At 36.1% G+C, this 20,038-nt stretch overlaps 1 protein-coding gene across 5 annotated transcripts in view; it reads left to right on the plus strand.

Annotated features, from left to right (window-relative positions):
* The window catches only part of LOC117716170 (contactin-associated protein like 5-2), a 737,433-nt gene that overhangs the window by 579,027 nt on the left and 138,368 nt on the right, over nt 1-20,038 (plus strand). For all 5 annotated transcript variants that reach the window (XR_013113069.1, XR_013113068.1, XM_076941723.1 and 2 more), the window contains exon 14: nt 13,024-13,141. Coding sequence is in view for 3 of the 5 variants with exons in the window: in XM_076941723.1 (XP_076797838.1) it covers nt 13,024-13,141 (118 nt within the window). In the remaining 2 variants the exon portion in view is untranslated. The remainder of the gene's footprint in view (nt 1-13,023; nt 13,142-20,038) is intronic.

Consider the following 20,038-nt stretch of genomic DNA (forward strand, 5'->3'; position numbering starts at 1 on the left):
CCTATAATGACCCTATATCCCTTTGGAGACTATAATTCAATCTACTAATTTGGAGTAATACATATATTAAGATTACAGCAATAGAGAAAATTTAATATCTGAATAGCACCTTCTAGAAGAATTGTAAGCATGGATGGACAGAGATGAGAAGTAAGATCATAAATAAGATGAGTACCACACATTTAACAATACTTCTGTGTTCAACTATAATCTTTATCAGTTTACTATCTTATATTAACTGACCATCTAGCAAAAGGAAATTGATTTCCTCATGAAGTAACAAAAATATAGTGTAGATTCAGGCCATGTGGTTGTTATCATTGTTCTTTATTTTATTTTTAAACAACATACTTACTCTAGTTAGTTCTGCCAACATAAAGATGGATTATATTTTACTTAACCTAGTACAGTTGTTGTGGTACTTGAATTAAACCTAAAACCAAATACATGGGTATGTTGTTAGCAATTGCAATCTCTATTATTTAACAGATTTTCTGAAGATGTGGGTAACTATGAGGGATTTAAAGGCAATAATTTTGAAATTCCTCAGACCTAACTTCTAGTGAGTCAACCATCAATTACAAAATAGGATTTATTTGTGCCATTTAGGTTTATATCCTAACTTTATTCTTCTATTGAACATTATGTTTTGGAATGGGAAAGTTTAAGTTTATTTTCTTTGGAACAAAATGCTTTGGTTGCTTCTGTCAGTATAGTGAAGATGGGTTTTGGCCCTTTCATTGTGATCATTTTAGCACAGTTAAGGAGTCTGTGAGCTGATGTTTGCATATTCTGTTTGTTTAACTTACTCATTTGTTCTTGTGACTCCATTGGTTCAGAGATACCAGAGGAGTGAACATTGTCTGAAACAGTCCTGTGTGTGTGTGTGTGTGTGTGTGTGTGTGTGTGTGTGTGTGTGTGTTTAAAACCTATGCCTCTGAGTTCCAAAGGAAAATGAAATTATTATTGTCAGGCACACACCCTGTAGCCAGGAAAGGTGGTTAGTCCAGTGTTATAGACAGAGACATGATCAATGTATGAGTGCAATGAATACACCACATCCCACACTTTCAATTATTCTGAAACCGAAGCATCACACACACACACACACACACACACACACACACACAGAGAGAGAGAGAGAGAGAGAGAGAGAGAGAGAGAGAGAGAGACAGGTATGCATTTATACACACCTACACACACCCCACACACACAAAGCAGAAGTAGTTTTCTAGTGATATTATTGCATTTGTTTTTATAAAAATACATTTATAAAACATACAACAAATAAATATGGGCTGTGAAGACTGACAGTAAAGTACTGTCTCATAAGTATGAAAAACAGAGTTTCTGCTCCCCAGCTGGACCTAGTGTTGCCACTTGTAATCCTAACACTGGACATAGGAATAGGAGAGAGAGAGAGAGAGAGAGAGAGAGAGAGAGAGAGAGAGAGAGAGAGAGAGAGAGAGAGAGAGAGAAAACTATTGGAGCTATTGGAGCTTGCTGGCTGTCCAGTCTAGCCAATACAAGTGTTCCATTCAGTTATTGATCCTGTCTCAAAACATAAGATGGAATGTGATGAATGTGATGAATGTGATGAAGAAAGACACTTAGTGTCAACTTTTGTAAGACACAGACACCTACAATACATACTTATGCTTACACACACATTGCACAGAGGTTTGCACACATGCAAACTAAAAGAAATAATTCTTTGCTTCCATTTCTTTTACAGCAAAATGAGAGGAGAAAATTTCCTAGCATTGTTGAAATGGTTGAATAAGATAAGCTATATAAGCCTTGTTTTGAATGCTAATGGTTCAGAAATCCAATTTTGATTCTTTGGTTGGAAAACTGAAAGAAATGGGCACACATACTTGTAATAGAAATGGTATTAGATATTTCCTAAGAACTCTATTCTCCCCTAAGTATTAGCATTTTCTCTCTTAAATTTTCATATATTGTCCAGAATCTACTACAAATTTATTTCTTTCTGACTTGCAATAAAGCTAAAGATCAATTTTTAATTTTCTCATGTGACATATTTTGAAGTCTAAATGATAAGATTCTGTTTTCTATTTTATTTTCCAGCCAGTTGGCTTGACTATCATAGGCGTTTTAAGAACAATATGGGATTTTGTTATTTTGAAACAATCATAGAGTACAGAGAATTGTTATGAAGTTACTCAGTGACCTAGTTATTTAAAATGACTGCTGTCTAATGGTCCATTTTTTACCAAAATGGCATTATGTAGCTTGTGATGAGATCTCTGTGAAGATAAGAGAAATAGTGAGGTGGCAAGATGACTCATTTGGTAAAATTCTTACTGCACAAGAAGTGAACATGCATTCTATCTCCAAATCCCATGTAAAAACAGTACTACACAGTGTTCCACAGCTCTAACCCAGTGCTAATAATATGACAGCTAAGTTCCCCTTATTTTCAGGCCAAAAAACACAGGCTCAGTGATAAGTTCTATCTCACAAAAACAAAAACAAAACAAACAAAAAATAAAAAACCCCAAAACCAAACAAAAACCCAAAAAATAAAACAAAAAATAAGATAGAGAACAGTTGAGGAATATACACAATGTTGACCTCCACCCTTCACACACACACACACACACACACACACACACACACACACGCACGCACAAAGGAAACATTATAATTATATATAGTTTATGGCTATTTTTCTTTGTGATTTTATTTTATTTCATGCCTAGGGATATTTTGTCTGTCTGTTTGTTTTTATGTATGTAGGTATATATGTAAGTGTGTGACTCATACCCACAGAGGTCAGAAGTAGACATTGGATTCCATGGAACTGGAGTTGGCTATAAGCTGCCATGTAAATGCTGGGAATCACATCCAAGCTTTTTGAAGGAGCAGCAAGTGCTCTTGACCACAGAGCACTCTCCTCAACCACAAGCTATTCATTGTTTATACAAGTATATAATTTATTTCTACATACATAACAAGTCATATGTATAAAGTTATGGTAATGCATAAAGACATGGAAAGTTCTGTAATAATTCAAATAAGGAGTAAGTTAAACACATCCAACAAATGCTCCATAAAGAGGAACAAGTACAAGTATGGATTTGTGATGTTTCAATGTCACTAGCTCATTGCTAAGGAGCATGTTATTCCCTTGCACAGGAACAAAATTTGCTTCTCAGCATCCATGTCTGATATCCACCTATACCTTCTACTCTTCTGGACTCAGTTAGCACTTGCAATCTTATGTACAAACATATACATGAGCACACAGATGTACATATTTAAAAGTAAAGAATCCAAATAGCTTCATGGGAAAACAAACACACTTAAGATCACAAGAAAGTGGTTTTCTAGCACTTTCAGTCCAGTAAGCAAGAAAGGCATGTAATTTAATTCCAGGATCCAAATATTCAATGTAGTCAATTTCTGTGAAGATCTGAGGAGAGATTTAGGCAGAGTATAGGCAGTGGGAAGAGCACTTGTGAGAGAATGTGAGAGCACTTACTAAAACTCCAGTTCAGTTAGAGGCTGCTACTCCAGCTGGAGTGGACAAAAATAATTTTGACTTCGCTGTGACAGATAATTGTCTATTATAATTATATATTATAATTATATTATATTTGTATATTATAATTGTATATTATCTGTGAAGTTGTTCTTAAACTTCCTAAGATGTGACCCTTTATACAGTTCTGCATTTTGTGGTGACCACCAATCATAAAATTACTTTTGTTGCTACTTCATAACTGTAATTTTGCTACAGTAATGAATCATAATATCTGATATGTAGGATAAGGTTCTTTGAATACCCAGATTGTGACCCACAGGTTGAGAACCACTACTATAGGGTCTCATGAGTCATTACAAGGGCTGTGACATACTGTACATAGTGGAACAACTAGAAGATCATATACAAAAAGATGAGACATCTGTAACATACCATCTACCACTTATATACATATCCTCCATCCAAGATAAACTATCAAATTATATGTGTAAATGTATTTGTGTTAAATAAGTTTGGCATTTAAAATATGTATAAATTCCCCAATCTAGTACATGATGGATCTTTAATTTACACTTATATCTGCAGTACATATTATAAATTATCTACAGATGATTTTAATTTCAGGATCAAGTGATATGAGTTTTGCAATAATTCTAAGCCATTTTGCATAAGGGACTTTGGATTCTCCAGGTTTTGGAAGTTTCAGGATCCAGGTATCAGATTCTCATAAAATGTTCTTTGCAGATTGGTAAGATGGCTCGGTGGGTAGATGGCTAGCCACTACATATATTGACCTGAGTGAGATCACTGGGATCCACATAGTAGGACAGAACAGCCTCTTACAAGTTGTCCTCTGATTTTCACCCATTAGTACAGACAGCCACTCACCTCTCCACCCCACAAACTCACACATACACATATGTGCACACACACATACACATACACACTAACTTTATGAGAAACATGTATAACTGAAAGACTTAAAGTGTTTTATAACCCAGGACAACAGAATTTACTGACTGGAGCAGTGGTGGAGTCTGATGTTTTGTGTTTATTATAGTAACTGAGAAACCTTACAAATATGGCCCCATGGTGATGTGAACTAGGTTATTCCTTCACTCCTAATCATCCTCAAACTGATGGTTTTACCTGTGTCTATATCTTTGTTACACATCTGTAAAATGGGAATTAAAGTATTTGTTTTCAAGTGTTGTTTTGAATTTTGAGTGAAGTAAGGTCCAACATTTCAGGAAACTGCGTGGAACATTCTAAGTTCTCAGAAAATTTAACATAAATGTACTCCTGGTTTTGGGCTCTTTAATCTAAAGCAAGATACAGTCTCTCTGGTGGTTCTCAAATATCAGGGCTTTTGGTTGTTCAACTCCTTTGGCATTTGTTATATTTTATTGTATAAGTCAGCACAGGTTAACTTATATCACCATCCTTATCCCTCATATCTGTCCCTATGGCTTGGCTCACTGAACATTTTTGTTCTCACATCACATTTTGCTAGAGATTTGGAGCCCTTCTCTATTTTGCGTTTGTAAACTAGCACTTTAAAGTTGGTCATATTAGAAATTTTGTGTAAGAGATAGGGAGATGGAAGATGACACAGTGGGTAAAGTATTTGCCACACAAGTAAAGACCTGAGTTTAGATTCATAGAACCTGTGTCAAGCTATACATAGTAGGACATGTGTGTAAAACAACTGCTTTTGTAGCAAGATGGGGAGGTAGCAATGGAAGTGATTCCAGAAACTTGGGACCATGTATCCTGGTGGCAAATAACCAGGAATCCCGTTTCAAGCAGGATATAATGCAAAGATTGATACCTAAACTTCACTTTTGACCTCTGCACACACATAATGGCAGGTTCATACCCTGTCTGCAACCACACATATACACACCCACACACATACATCATACATACATACCATACACATGAATACACATGCTTAATAAGTAGAAAGATTGAAAATAATGAAAAAATAACTCATGTGGTAAAGGACTTTATTCACATGCTAAATTTCTGTTATATTATTATCAATTTCCATAAATTTGTCAAAATGCCTCTAATGAGAAACTTTTATCTATGAACACCACAGTTTTCAATATTTCTGACTTTTTGAAAAGTTTATGAGTTTATGAGAAGGTGGGTAAGAATTAAGGCAGAACTACACCTTAGAAAAGCTTGATAGCTAGCACTTTGAGTAGAGCTCTGGCTGTACTTACCATGCAACTTTGAATAAGTCATTTCATCGTTGAACTCTTCATAATCATTCTTCAGAATTTTTTTAATTTACTATCTTTTCTAATAAAAATTTAATGCAAACAATCATTTTAGTCTAGTCCTCACATACCTCTTTTCTAAGCCAGAGAGCCTTGGCTCATTCAGATTAAGTGACCTCATCAAAGAGACGTTTATCATTTGTTTGGAGTAGCAGTGTCATTAATCTTTTCTATTTCCTCCTCTTGCTCTTGGGTTCACTTATGCTGAATAAGCAGGAAAGAGAACAACGAACAACACTATAAAAACATTCATTCCTGATGTGGCTGAGTAGCTCTTAATCACACTATTAAGTACATTCTCTGACTTAATCATTCTGGCTGACAAGCAGTAAGACCAAGATCGATGTTGGTGAATGTCATTATCTTGTGATATGGATGAAGCTATTTTTTCTCTAAATGTTAGGGGTTTTTTTTTCTTTCAGAAATGATAGGCTGTTTAAAAAGGGCATGTAAAACATCTTTGTGTGTGTGTGTGTGTACCTTTGTATGCATGCATATACATGTTCATGAATGTACAACTGTATGTGGAGACAGAGGTTAATGTTGACTATGTTCCTTAGTCACTCCTCTCCCTATTTAATTTTTTAAAACAGGATCTGAAATTGAACCCAGAGCTGTCTGACTCAGTCAGGCTTCCAAGTGTACACTGCAGTCTGGCTCTAACTGATCACTGTTACAATTACAGACAGACTACCTGCCCTGGCTTTTAATGGACAAGTCCTCATGTTTCTTCAACCAAGTGCCATACTGACTGAACCATAGCTCTATCCCTATTGAGTGCCATCTTTTCTTTTACACCCGCACTTAGCTGCCTTGCATTTTGTTCACACAGTGATGTAGTCACTTGACCTCAGAACTCCAGTGGCCTCAGCTTTCTCCTTTACTTTCTATACCCATGCCCTCGATCTATAATCAGTATCAGATGATGCATAGTGCATGTGGAGTCCTCTTATTCCTAAAGAGAGTGAAGTAGGTAAGATCCCTTTTGCTTGGGAGCCTTACCCTATAAGAACTTTTCACATTAGGTTTGTGTTTGTTGAAGTCATCAACATGTATCCTTTAGCAAGTGCCACTGTTTCCATGAAACTTTCTTTAAGAATTCTTGGGCAAAAGTCAGTGTGTAGCTCTGAGTTGTATTTGGATGCATATCTCACTCATATTTATGTTACACATAGCAGAAGACATGTTCACTCTTCTGCAGAATATTAGGAGGCACCATTACAGCATTGATACATTATACCATGACCTTTGCAAATCATAGACCTGAGAAACTGTTAACATGGTGAGTGTGTATGATTTTATAGTCTTTTATGAATTATTCTTTATATTTAAATATTATTACTATCTGGCACATACAAACACACACATATACAGAGAGAGGCAGAGAGACATATATAATGAGATAGAGAGACAGAGAGGATCGAGCACATGCTGACTCATTGGTGCTGCTTTTTGGAGAGGTTGTGGAAGCTTTATGAGGTGAAGTCCTATAGGAGGAAGTAAGTCATTGGAGGCAGGTCTTGAGTGTTGATAACTCACACTCACTTCCTGTTCACTCCCTTCTTTTCTAGAATGAATTTTTTGAAGCTATGTGACCATTTAGCCTCTTGCTCATGCCAACATGTCTTCTCTGTCATGATGGGTGATTCAAAATAAACTGTTGTCCTTTAAATTGAAATTGTCAGAAATTCATTATTATTATTTTTATCACAGCAACAAGAAATGATCTAAAAGTTATATTTAATCATGCCCATTGTTGAATTTGTGGGTAGGAGTGCAGAGTTTAAGGAAGTCACAAGTGATTAGTTATGAGAATAGTTTCTCCAATGGTCTCAGAATAATTTCTGAGCACATGAATGGGAGGCATTAAACTCAGATGTTAAGAGCTGGGACTAGGATATACTTGGGATAGTGCTTGTCTACCATGCATGAAGCCCTAAGTTTTATCCCCCGCATGGCATATATTGGGCATAGTAGTAGACACCTTTATCTCTTGTACCATGTAAATGGAGACAGAAGAATCAGAAGTTTCTGATCATCTTTGGTTACATACTAAGTTTGAGGCCAGCCTGTGATTTTTAAAATCCTCTCTTAAAAAAAGAAGTTTCAAAGTTGACCTACCACCACATTGTTAAGAAAAATGGCCATATTATTTGAAGAACGCATCAAACATCATATTTGAAAGGCATGATGTGTATTGATATAAAGCTTACATGGCAGAAAATAGAAATGGATTGAAAATCAGACAATTTGCTTCTTCTTTTGCCATGTTGAGTTAACCAAAATATAAAGCTGTGAGCATGTACCACCTCAAAACACTAATTCTTGTACCCAAGGCTCCAGCAATGTCACGGATGAAGATGAAAGATTGTAAGAGCCAGAGGATTAGGAAGTCAGCTGTGAAACTGTCTTCTAAAAATGACAGAGAAGCTACATGCACGATCCATTAGCAAAAGAACTGCTCAAAAATGAATAGTGATAATAGCAGTATACATGCTGATGTAGAAGGTGGAACTCTGTTACGGCCCAACTCCTAGACAAAAACTACAGTAACTAATGACACTAAGAGAGGAAGAGTTAGTCTTTTCCAGGAATGAGCCCCTAATTGGCTTTCTAATAGCAAATGTTCATCCCAGAAATCAAATCCAAACAAGCAACAATAAATGTACTTAGCATGCTGCCCCTTTATATTTATGCATATTTGTTTAATAATAATACTTAATAATAATAAAAAAATAATGAGACTATTAGTATAAAAGGAAAGAATAGGAGCATTGGGACATGGGAAGAGAAATTAAGGAAATGCTATAATTATATTTTAATTCAAATAAAAAATACATAAAATATACTAATTTTCTGGAGAGAATGCAAGACAAATAAAATAATATAAACTGAAGCAGCAATAACAGTGGCAGCAACATTCAGCACAGCAGAACCTCTGCTTTCACAGGGCTTTCTGCCTCCTTGCTGATATTGCTTGGAAGGTTACCTGACTGCTTCTGGGCCCAGATGCAGCTAAACTCTCCAGGCTTCCATGTAGACATCACTGATAGGCTGATTTTTTACTGTTTTTTAAACTGTAACAATTGAAGACTTACAAAGATTCTCTAATTTTAATTCAATTGATTAAACCTAATTGTGTAAATAGGGTGCTCTATGACCTCACCTGGATTTCTTGTATCAGAAAAACCACAATTGACCAATATGTCAATAAACTAGACTCAGTCATAATTTTTTCTACAAAATTGATTATGTTTTCAAGAGGGAGATATGGCACCATCGGTTAAGTGTTTGTTTTGCAATTATGAGGACCTGAGTTAAATCCTTGGAATCTATATCAATGAAAAATAAAAATACAAACCCAAAATAGTCATGTAAATACTGAGCATGCCCATGAGTATTTGCAGTCCTGGTGTTGGGACTAGATATTAGAGGCTCCCAAGACCCTCCTATTCAACTAGTCTAGCTGAATTGATAATATTCTGTGTTCAAGGAGAGATCCTGTCTCAAAAAATCATGTAGAACATAGTTGAGAAAGACACTGGATACCCATCTCTGGCTTCTACCTGCACATACATGCTTGTCTATGCAAGCACACACATGTTTCTTTTTTCTTCCTTTAAGCTGTTCCTCTGTAAATAGCATAGTCACACCCATTATGCAGGATGGTATGTCATACTTATTAGTAAATGATGTGCTAGTGGGATGAAGGTAGACTTTTCAAGCTCTTCTCAGAAATTTGCATCCCAAAATAATTATGATTTTTGCAAAAACCTTCCCCCATTTTTTTCATATTTTATAGCATTGTACTTCTAAATGTCTTATCTCTGCCTATTTGCCTCAAAGATTTCTGGGAGATTTAGACGAGTGAACAACTCAGAGAAAGTGGGAGCTTTGTATATGTAAATAAAGACAGTATGAAAAATAAGAATTTTCCTGTACAACAAAATATTACTTGGGTAAAAATCCCACATACTAGCACTTAACATACCAAATTTTCAAATGCTTCAAGAGTGTTGTTTTGTTTGGAGACAATAACTCTTGTTGCCCATGCTGACCTCTGACTTTTTATGTAGGTAGGGACAATGTTCCACTTCTGATTCTTTTCTCTATATCCCAACTGTTGAGATTGAAAGCCTGCACCATTGTATATGGTGTATATGTATCATGTTGAGAATCAAAACCACAGTTCCTTGTATTCTAGGAAAGAACTCAATTCCAATTTAACTATATGCCCATCCTTAACTTTAGAATCTCAAATCTTGAAAATAACTAAAAATAGCCAGCAACACCTTTTTAACTGTCTGGCATGTACTAAGCAAAACAAAGATAGCCATTGTCCAGGGAAGCTGGGTTGTGTGCCTTTAGCCAATGCTACCCAGGGCCTCCATGTAGGTGTTGGCTCTTGTTTGGGATATGCTATAATTTTCTGATTCAAAGCTACATGCAACTGTGGTTTTCAAAATCATTAAAAACAACAGAAAGATAATAATGAAATCAGGACGCCAAGCTAATTATTTTCCCCAGTGTCTCAGTAAATCATAATTTCAGAATGTTTTCCTTGGCTCACAAGAGTATGATCTTTACAGGCTCATTTCCTCACTTTTCTTCTAGTACTGTTGAGACAAAATAATCAATGGAGACTAGGATCCATTTTACATGTGCTTAAATTTTATTTACCCTAAATTTCTACGCTCTTTACTATCTACCAAAAGGACAACATGTTTAGCTAATGTTGGCCTTTACTGTGTTATGTTTGTCTTGGATAATTTTAAAGAGACATCGTTCTACCCACATGTATATGAAAGGGTGGGTGATTTTGTGTGTGTGTGTTTGTGTGTTTGTGGTGTTTGTTTAAAAGCTAACTTAAAATTTAGAAAGAAGATCATGAGTGTAATGTTAGGTGATTATGATGCCGACCTGTGAGCTTGCTGAGTGCCCTGACAAGGGTGACTATGAACCTGTATTGGACATATGTTCCTGACCCACCTTTGCTTGACTATATCCCAGATGGGACAAGCTGCCTTGTGGGATAGAGAATCAAAAAGAGAAATTATAATGTCTCTTGTATTTTTCTTAAAGGTGACCAGCTATTAGGACTCAATCATATACTGGTCTAGAAATCAATCCAATATTAGAAATAACAGTCTACATTTGGAAGGCTGGATCTGAACATTGTCAGAGACATTTTGGAAGTTAACTGTAGTTCACTATGTTGTTATGACAGCAAGAGATAAAGTTGGGACAGGATCTAGAACAATGGATCATGCTCTATAACCTATTCAAATTATCTGAAGGAGGTTCAGGGTTCAAGGGTTAGGAGCCATCCCAAGTGTTATGACAAATATCATTGGAGTAGTTTTACTTCAAAAATTTACAATGATTGTCATTATAATTAGAAAAAAGTTTAAAGACACCTGCAGGATGTTTGGCATAATCCTAACACCTCTCTGGGTGTGTTAACTTTGCATAGTAAGATTATGAATTTAAAGAATGCTGCTCTGTTGAGCTTTGATGCTGCAGACAGTGCCAATAAAATTACCCATGTCTCTGAGGTCAGTATTTCCATTTTGGTCAAACTTTAGGAATGACATATATAGCTTGATTAGGCTAGCCCTTCTTGTCTTGGGAATATTTTATTTTTGCCCATCATGTTAAAGCTTGTCTCTAACTACATCAACAGTCTGGCAGCCAAAGTACATGACTTAAAACTAATAATGGAACCCCAGACAGAGTTATTAATTTAACAGGCTGGCAAGCCAAGGATGGGTAAGATTCTGAACAGAGCCTTACCAAACTAAGACAGAAGTGTATTGCTTATGATAATACATATTCCATGACGAGTAAGGAAGGCTTTCTTGTCAGAATTACCTAAGACAGGCTCAGTCTGGTTTATGCAATAAAAAGAGGAGATGTGGAGAGCTTTTGGGGCTGACTGGCAGCAATCTGACATACGCCAAGGGCAAGGAAATGAACTGCAGACAGGAATCTGACATTGGGATGGAACAAAGAATTATTTTCCTGCAGAAATCTAAGTCTTAGACTAGAACAAAGAAATAATTATAGGCAGAAATCTAAATCTTATGCTAGAACAAAGAAATGGGCTTTAGGCATGAAAATGACTTTGGGCTAGGACAGGGAAGTATGCTCAGATACTTTGATCATCCTGACAAGCCCTTAGAAATAGTGATCACAGGAATGATCACGGGACTTGGTTTATTGTCGTACATGTTCTTTGATTATTTGAGTTTATTGTCTTCCTTGTTCCTGGACTATTTGCAGCTATTGTATTGCTAGTCTCTCAACCTAGAACCGACCTTAATACTTACATGTAATTTAAACAGTATAAAGGCTAAAAAGGAGGAGGACGAATGGGATAGGGGATTAATGGGTGAGGGGAATGGAAAGGGAGATGGCATCTGAAATATAAATAAATAAAATATTGAATAAAAAAGATGTCGAGGAAGAACAGAAATGGTATACAGATCAAGAGAATACAAAACTGTTTTTTTCTAGTTTTAACTGATTTTTAATTTTCCTCCCTTTTTAATGAAGGTCGTGTGAATACTTCTGTCTTTATATTGAAGTATACTGTTTTGGCATTCAAAAAGTATCCAATTCTGTTATTCCTTTGATGTAGTGGTTGTTAAAGTTCAGTTTTCATTTTAGTTGCACTGTTAGTACAATAGCACTCAACCATGTCTAGTCTCTGAATATATAGGAGGCACTGGCCCACTTAAAGTGATGTTTTAAAAAGTTTTTTAAAGATAGGGATTTTTGTAAACTGAAATTTTTTTTCATTGCTCTGCCTAAAACTATATTAAAACATTCTATAACTCATTATTTAAACAGTAAATTTTGCATTGCTACACGTAAAATTATATGAATTTAAAGTTGTTTTTAGCTGTAATATTTTCTAATCTGTTATCAGTTTGAGTTTCTGTCCCTGATTCTTAATGATGTCATTCCTCAGTCTTTAACTACGTTTCTTTAGTAAAATATCTTTTTATATGCAAACCTGTATGTGTGCATTAAAATATAGAGAGAGTTGGAAGAGATAAATGAAGAAAGACAAATTGTAATTCAGAAAGTATGGAAAAGAGGGAGAGGAAGAAAGGATGAGAAGAGAGAGTTTATATGTACACACATATACACACACTACTGTGAACTCTTCTGTAGCCTTTCAGATTGTATTTCTGACTTATGAAACATCTTGTCTTTTAGATGGAGCCCCATTCACCTGGTGGATTGGGAGGTCCAATGAAAGGCACCCTTACTGGGGAGGTTCTGTTCCTGAAGTCCAGCAATGTGGATGTAGCCTAGAGGAGAGCTGCCTGGAGATGTAAGCATAAATATATGGATGTTTTTTTTTTCTTCCACTGATGTTCTTTACCATCATTTAGTGACTATAACACTACATTAAAATTTCTTAATTTACTTATTGATGTTGACTTATCTCACAATGATCTTGATATTCCATAAGAATATGTACATTGAGGTTGAAAAAGCAATTACAGAAGAGTTAAATGATTGTTTTCAATGTTATACATATCTGTCAAATGGCAAGACCAGAATTCAAACCCAACTCTATCATGCACCAAGGCCCTAGTCCTCTTTTATACCAGCTCAGTCCAGCAAGGGAATGTGTAAATTCTCCTGTCTATTTGGTCTACATCATTTCCAGTCTCCAGAAAAGCTTTCAGTTTCCACTGTGTAAGTTATACACATCACAGAGAATGGTAAATATTGATGTTCAGTTTGATTTCTCCTTTGTATTCAAATTGAAACCCTAGCCCAGAAAATGGTATTGCTCATTTTAAAGTGTCCTTCCCACTTCAAATAAACCAGTATGGACACTAGATTCCATTAAGTTAACAATTAGGAAGCAAGATCATGACTAAGCTTCATCTTCAAATTTAGGAGAGCTCTGTGAATATTTTAAATAGTTTTTTTCCAGAATGAGAGAGAGAGAAAGAGAGACAGAGACAGAGATGAGAGATACAGGGACAGAGAAAGAAAGAAAGAGAGGGAGAGACAGAAACAGAGACAGAGAGACAGAGAGAGAGATCCTCTGATCCCTGGCACTCAGATTCACTTGTAGGTTTGAGTCATAAGTTCCCTCATTTTGTCTGGCATTATGCATTATTTGCAAGTTTATAGGCTGAGAATCAAACACCTTAACTTTACTTTATGCTATACTATTAGAGAATCTGACACAGAAATAAAATGATAAAATAAAATGTGGAAGCTGTCATTCCTCAGGACTATCTACTTTTATTTTAAGTCTTTTGTTTCTTACTAGAACCAGGAGATTGTCAAGTGGATTAGATATCCTGAACAGTCAAACGGTCTGCCTATATCCACCTTCCCAACTATAGTTATAAACTTATGCCATTACACCTGGTTTTGTGTGTATGCCTCATTTCCTTCAAGCGTATACTACAAGCACTTTCCTCATGGGATACTGACTTACACCTCGATCACTGAACTTCTTACTTAAATTTCAGTGAGCTAATTTTATCAGTAAAAATATTATGATATTTTAAAGACACAATATCTGGTAGAATTTGAAATATACCTGTCACATCTACCAAACTCCAGTATCTACTGAAGAAAAGAAAACACAAAGCCAAAAAGAATGCACAGTGTATCAGGTTTACCTTTTCCTATTTTCAAGGCTAACATAGAACCAAGCTGGCTGTCCACACATTTCAATATTTTTGTTTCCCATATTCATACTTTCACTGTTACTTCAGGGTTCTGAGTGAATGTTAGAATCTCCAGGAACTTTTTCCTGTAAAAATGCCTCCAATTTCTGCTATTGGGCAAAGTTAATAAGGAAACAAGATTGTGCTGGTGGAGCATTTTAATTAATTATACATGCTAGACAACATTGTAACTTAAAACTACTGAGATGTTTTCATGCTTTAGGAACCATATATGATATTCATAGCCTAGAAATCCTATCCTTGAGTTTGGCTGAATTTTTATTCTAGATGAGTTAAAGGATCCTCATGACTCCACCAATGGGACTGCTAATGTGGGGATGGTTTATCAGGGTGAGAATTCCAGAAAGAAGTTTCATATAATCTATAAAATCACATTGGAGAAGAATCCATCTTTTCCATCTTTGCTAAAGCAAAGTCTCAGCAGCTTGTGACTGATTCTTCTTTGCTCTATTACAACAGACCTTGGTGACTGAGCAGTTACTACCATATGTTTTAATGAGATCAAGTGAATTAGGAAAATGAGTGTATATTTTAGGGTTGAACAAGGAGGAAGAAAGAAAAATAAAAAGATGGAGATTCAGGGTGGAGAAAAATGTCACTCAATTATTATATTTAGAAGAACTTTTGCTTAAAATTAAAGGAAGCCTCAACAGGATAGGTCAGTCAAAGGTGTATGTGGCCAACATATCTGTTGGTGTTGGTTCAAGTTCTACTACCCATACTAAAATGCACTGATATTCTGATCTTTCATTTAAAGTGGAATGTAATTTACATAGAATCTGCCAAGTACTCCTATCAATCATCATCAGATTAGTGTATTGGCTAGCATATAGTTGATATGCTTCAAATAGTTTTACCATTTTGTTTATGGAAGGAAAGCTTAAAAATTACCACTTCCTTGCATAAATACAATTTTATTTTAAGTATTTTCCAGCTAGAGTGGTTTGAGTCTCATATTGGAGAACTTATGAGTAGAAGGGACATACTGCTTACACCAGGGTTTCTGTTATAATCAAAATCTAAATAAGTAAAGAAGAAGAAATAAAGAAATAAGTAAATCAGTCTTGGTTTTCAACAACAGAGTATTGAATAGGGAAAATATAGCATATGTGCATAAAATTTTTCAGCAGTAAAGAATGCAGTTAGTTTTGTTGTTCATTTCTTTTCATAGGAAATTAAATGCAACTGTTTATAGAAATTTTAATCATATTAAACAAATTACAGAAAGAAAAATTCATACACTTTCTTTCACTATAGATCTTTTAAATATATGTATATGATATATGCACACATGCATGTGTGTGTGTGTGCTTGTATGATGTTGCATACAAACTTATGAGTATGGGTGGGTGCATTTCTATACTCTTATGTGAAGAACAAATTTTTAGTTGGGATCTTCTATTGTTCTTTCTTTTCTTCCTTTCTCTCTCTCTCTCTCTCTCTCTCTCTCTCTCTCTCTCTCTCTCTCTCAATTTCTTTCTTTCCACTCCTCCTTGTGCCCCGGGGTTTTTTATTAAACCTAAAGACTGGCTGGCCCATGAGATACATGGATCCTCCTGAGCTCTGGAGTGCTAGGATTACAGACTCATATAGGCACATTGCTTTCAGATGGTTTCTGGTGATCTGAGCTCAAATACTCATGTTTTTGTCATAAAGGTTTTAATCTACTGAACCATCTGTCTCCCTGGCCCACAAGAAGGAGCATTTCTGAAACAGTCTGGTAGACACCTGAGAGTGTTCAAGAAAACCCAGGGTAGAGCTGAGTCACAGATATGGTAGGAGAGTGCTATACTTTACAAGGTGGGGAAAGTTGTCACCAAAGAGGAAGAAAAGCATTCTTTAAATTAATAATCTTACTATGCAAAGTTAACACACCCAGAGTGGTGTTAGGATTGTGCCAAATATCCTACAGGGGTCTTTAAACTTTTTTCTAATTATAATGAAAAATCATTGTAAATTTTTGAAGTAAAACTACTCCAATGATATTTGTCATGACTCTTGGGATGGCTCCTAACTCTTGAACCCCGAACCTCCTTCAGATAATCTGAATAGGTTATAGAGCATCATCCGTTGTTCTAGATACCTATATTAATCCTTTTGTATACTCAACACATTAGTAACATTTTTTTTTGCTAGATGGTTAACAAAAATAGTTGTCTTAACTCCTTGTGTCAATGCTAATGCAGAAGCAGTGGTGCTAGCAATTAATGAAATTAAAGCTGTTATACCAGCAATAATCAAGCCCGCTACCCCTTGCTTCTGCTTAAATCCTAACTCACTTCTTGTAACACTTTCAAGCTTTTTTCAGAGAACCAAGGTTTTCTAATACATAGGGCAGCAAGACAAATGCTGATTGATATACCCCAATAACAGACATGCCAGGTCAATACACTAACACAAGTGGAAATTATACAGTCAATGCAACTTACAATAAATACTGTAGAAGAGACAAAACCAATTTTAGCTTGACAATTAAAAGAGCCTTAAAACATGCACTAACCCTTGTTTGAAATCCAGATCCTGTCCCAACTTTATCTCCTGCTATCATAACATCATACTGAACTACAACTAACTTCCAGTGTCCATTGTCCTTGCCAGTATTTAATAAAGCTTGCTTCAAATTTACCTCAAAAAATAACAACAAAAAAAAAAAAAAGAGAGAGAGAGAAAAGCAGAGTTGAAGGTGGTGAGACACAGCATTGGGTGCCTCCTGGTGACAGTCAACAACATGGATTGCATGTTTTCTCATCCAAATACCAGGTTTAACAAAAGTAAACTCCTGCACAAAGAGCTTCTATCTGCTTCTTTTATTGTTTCAAAAGAAACTTAGGAGCATTTGAGGGTTTCTGATTCTAGTCATTAAATCTGCTGTTCTGTTGGTGCGACCTTTTATAAAGCAGGTTCCTGTCACTTTATCATTGAAAAAGCAAACCTACCCCCTCTCTCCCTCTCTCTCTTTCTCATTATTTATTTATTTATATTTTAAATCTCCCCTTTCCCGGTTTCACCTCCACAAAACCCCCCATCCCACCCCTCTCCCCCGTCTCTGTGAGGGTGCTCCCCCAACCACTCACCCATACCTGACTCATTGCCCCAGCTTCCCTCTATGCTGGGACATCGAGCCTCCACAGGATAAATGGTCTCTACTCCCATTGATGCTAGATAAGGCAATCTTCTGCTACATACGCAGCTGGGGCCATGAGTCCCTCCATGTGCACTCTTTGGTTGGTGGTTTAGTTCCTGGGAACTCTAGGGGTGGTCCAGTTAGTTGATAATGTTGTTCTTCCTATGAAGTTGCAATCCCTTCAGCTCCTTCAATTGATTTTCCCTAACTCTTCCATTCGGGTCCCATTCTCAGTCCAATGGTTGACTAAGAATATCTGAATATGCATTGGTCAGACTTTTGCGGAGAGTCTCTTTCTGCTTCTCTCTCTCTCTCTCTCTCTCTCTCTCTCTCTCTCTCTCTCTCTCTCTGTGTGTGTGTGTGTGTGTGTGTGTCTGTCTCTGTCTCTTTATCTATATAATCTATATATAATCTATCTTTATATCTATATATATAGATATATACACATATACATATATAATATATTATTTTCTTGAGATAGAAAGGATAACTCATGGATGTATAAAAACTCAGCTTGATCGCCAGTATCCATGTAAAATGTTGGATACAAAACCTATAAGAGAAAGAAAAAGAAAGAAAGAAAGAAAGAAAGAAAGAAAGAAAGAAGAAAGAGAAAGAAAGAGAGAAGAGAAGAGAAGAGAAGAGAAGAGAAGAGAAGAGAAGAGAAGAGAAGAAAGATATTTCAGCATAATATAAGGACTTGTAGGTCCCCTTTTTGGACAGGTGGAGAGAAGTAGGTCTTGAGGTTCTGCCAGCCAGCCTTTTCAGGGCATGTCACTTGTACCCTCAATAGATTACAGGAAAATATAAAAAGAAAGTAAGGGACACTTATAACCAATGATTAAATTTAAAGTTAATTTTTACATGATTATTTTGGAAACTTCTAGATGAAATATAATTATTTGGCATTCTATCACTAATAGCATTAAAGCGCTTTCTGGAAATGGATTCAATGATGTGGCTATGAGAGTTAATACTCTAAATATGAATAGCTTATGATCTACTTCTGCTCTATGATGCATCTTTTTAATATTTATAAAAAACAGAAATAAAAGAGAAGAGATAACTTAGTTGGTAAAGTATGAGGTGAATAAGCATGGGAACCTGAGTCTAGTCACTAGAACTCATGTAAAATAAAGCAGGGATGATGATTCACACATGTAATTCTAATGTTGTATCAGTGAAGACATGATGAGACCTGGCAACACAGAGAGCTCACAGTTTACTTTTGGTCTCTGCTTACATGTAGACACATATTCTTGAACAGAGGTGAAACCATATAGTCATGACTTTTACACACACACACACACACAAATGATGTAGACTGAGGTGTGTCTATATTTGTCATCCATCATATCTTACAAAGACACCAAGGACTAGTGAACTATGAAGCTTAGCCAAGTCATCAAGTTCCAGACCATGAGAAGGCAGTCTCAAGAAACAAAGTGGAACACTCCTGAGAAATGATACCAAGGGATAACTGCTATGTGTAGCTCACACTCAGACCTGAGTCTACATGATGAACCCTCATGTTCCTTGTATGCTCTGCAAACTTGATTGTAGTTCTAAGTACTGATCTGCTATATTTTAAATGATACATAAAGTTAGTAATTTTGCTGAATTTGTAGCTTTAAAGTTTATTTAAAGAAAATATGCCTTTATTATAAGATGTTTAATAGAAATAAAAACAAGAAAGTTTTACCTCACTCACACTTTGAATCCTCATGTGTCTAACCCATGTGCAATAGTTTTAAGTTTTTGTTTAATAGTTTCATGCACTTATATAATGAGCTTTTATAATTTTCAATTCTGGTCTGTCAATTTTTTCAGTCTCCTGCTGGAGCTCATCTCAGTATGTGCTACCCACTTTGCGTGCATGTCTTCATCCTTTTCTGTTGCCACTGACCTTAATTATGGTTGCTTGCTCAAGCTTGAGTGAGAGGTACTTCTTGGAGTCAGGGCAATGCAGAACCCCCAAATTGGCCTCAGTGTTGAGGTTGGGATGATAGAATGCTCATCCCTAAAATGGCCTAAGAGACACTGGTCTTATGCAGACTCCAATAGAACCAATAACAAGTGGGCTGCTCTGGCTATAAAGGTCAATAATGATGGTCAGTTGGACAGTATCTGGAATCACCAAAGAAGTAAACATGATTAGGTCCACTGAGATACAAAGCTCACTCTGTATCTCAGGGATCCAGACTTAGTAAAAAGATAAGGGAACCTGACCACTAGCATTCATCTATTAGCATCCTGATGGCACTGTGACCAGTTGTCACAAGCTCCTGGCACCATGATAAACAGTACACTTGAACTGTGAGCCAAAATTAACCTTTATCAAAGCATCAAGGGTGGGGGGAGTAACTCATGCAGTGAAAGGAGAAGT

Source organism: Arvicanthis niloticus, chromosome 10 (genome assembly GCF_011762505.2).
Source record: "Arvicanthis niloticus isolate mArvNil1 chromosome 10, mArvNil1.pat.X, whole genome shotgun sequence".
NCBI lineage: Eukaryota > Metazoa > Chordata > Mammalia > Rodentia > Muridae > Arvicanthis > Arvicanthis niloticus.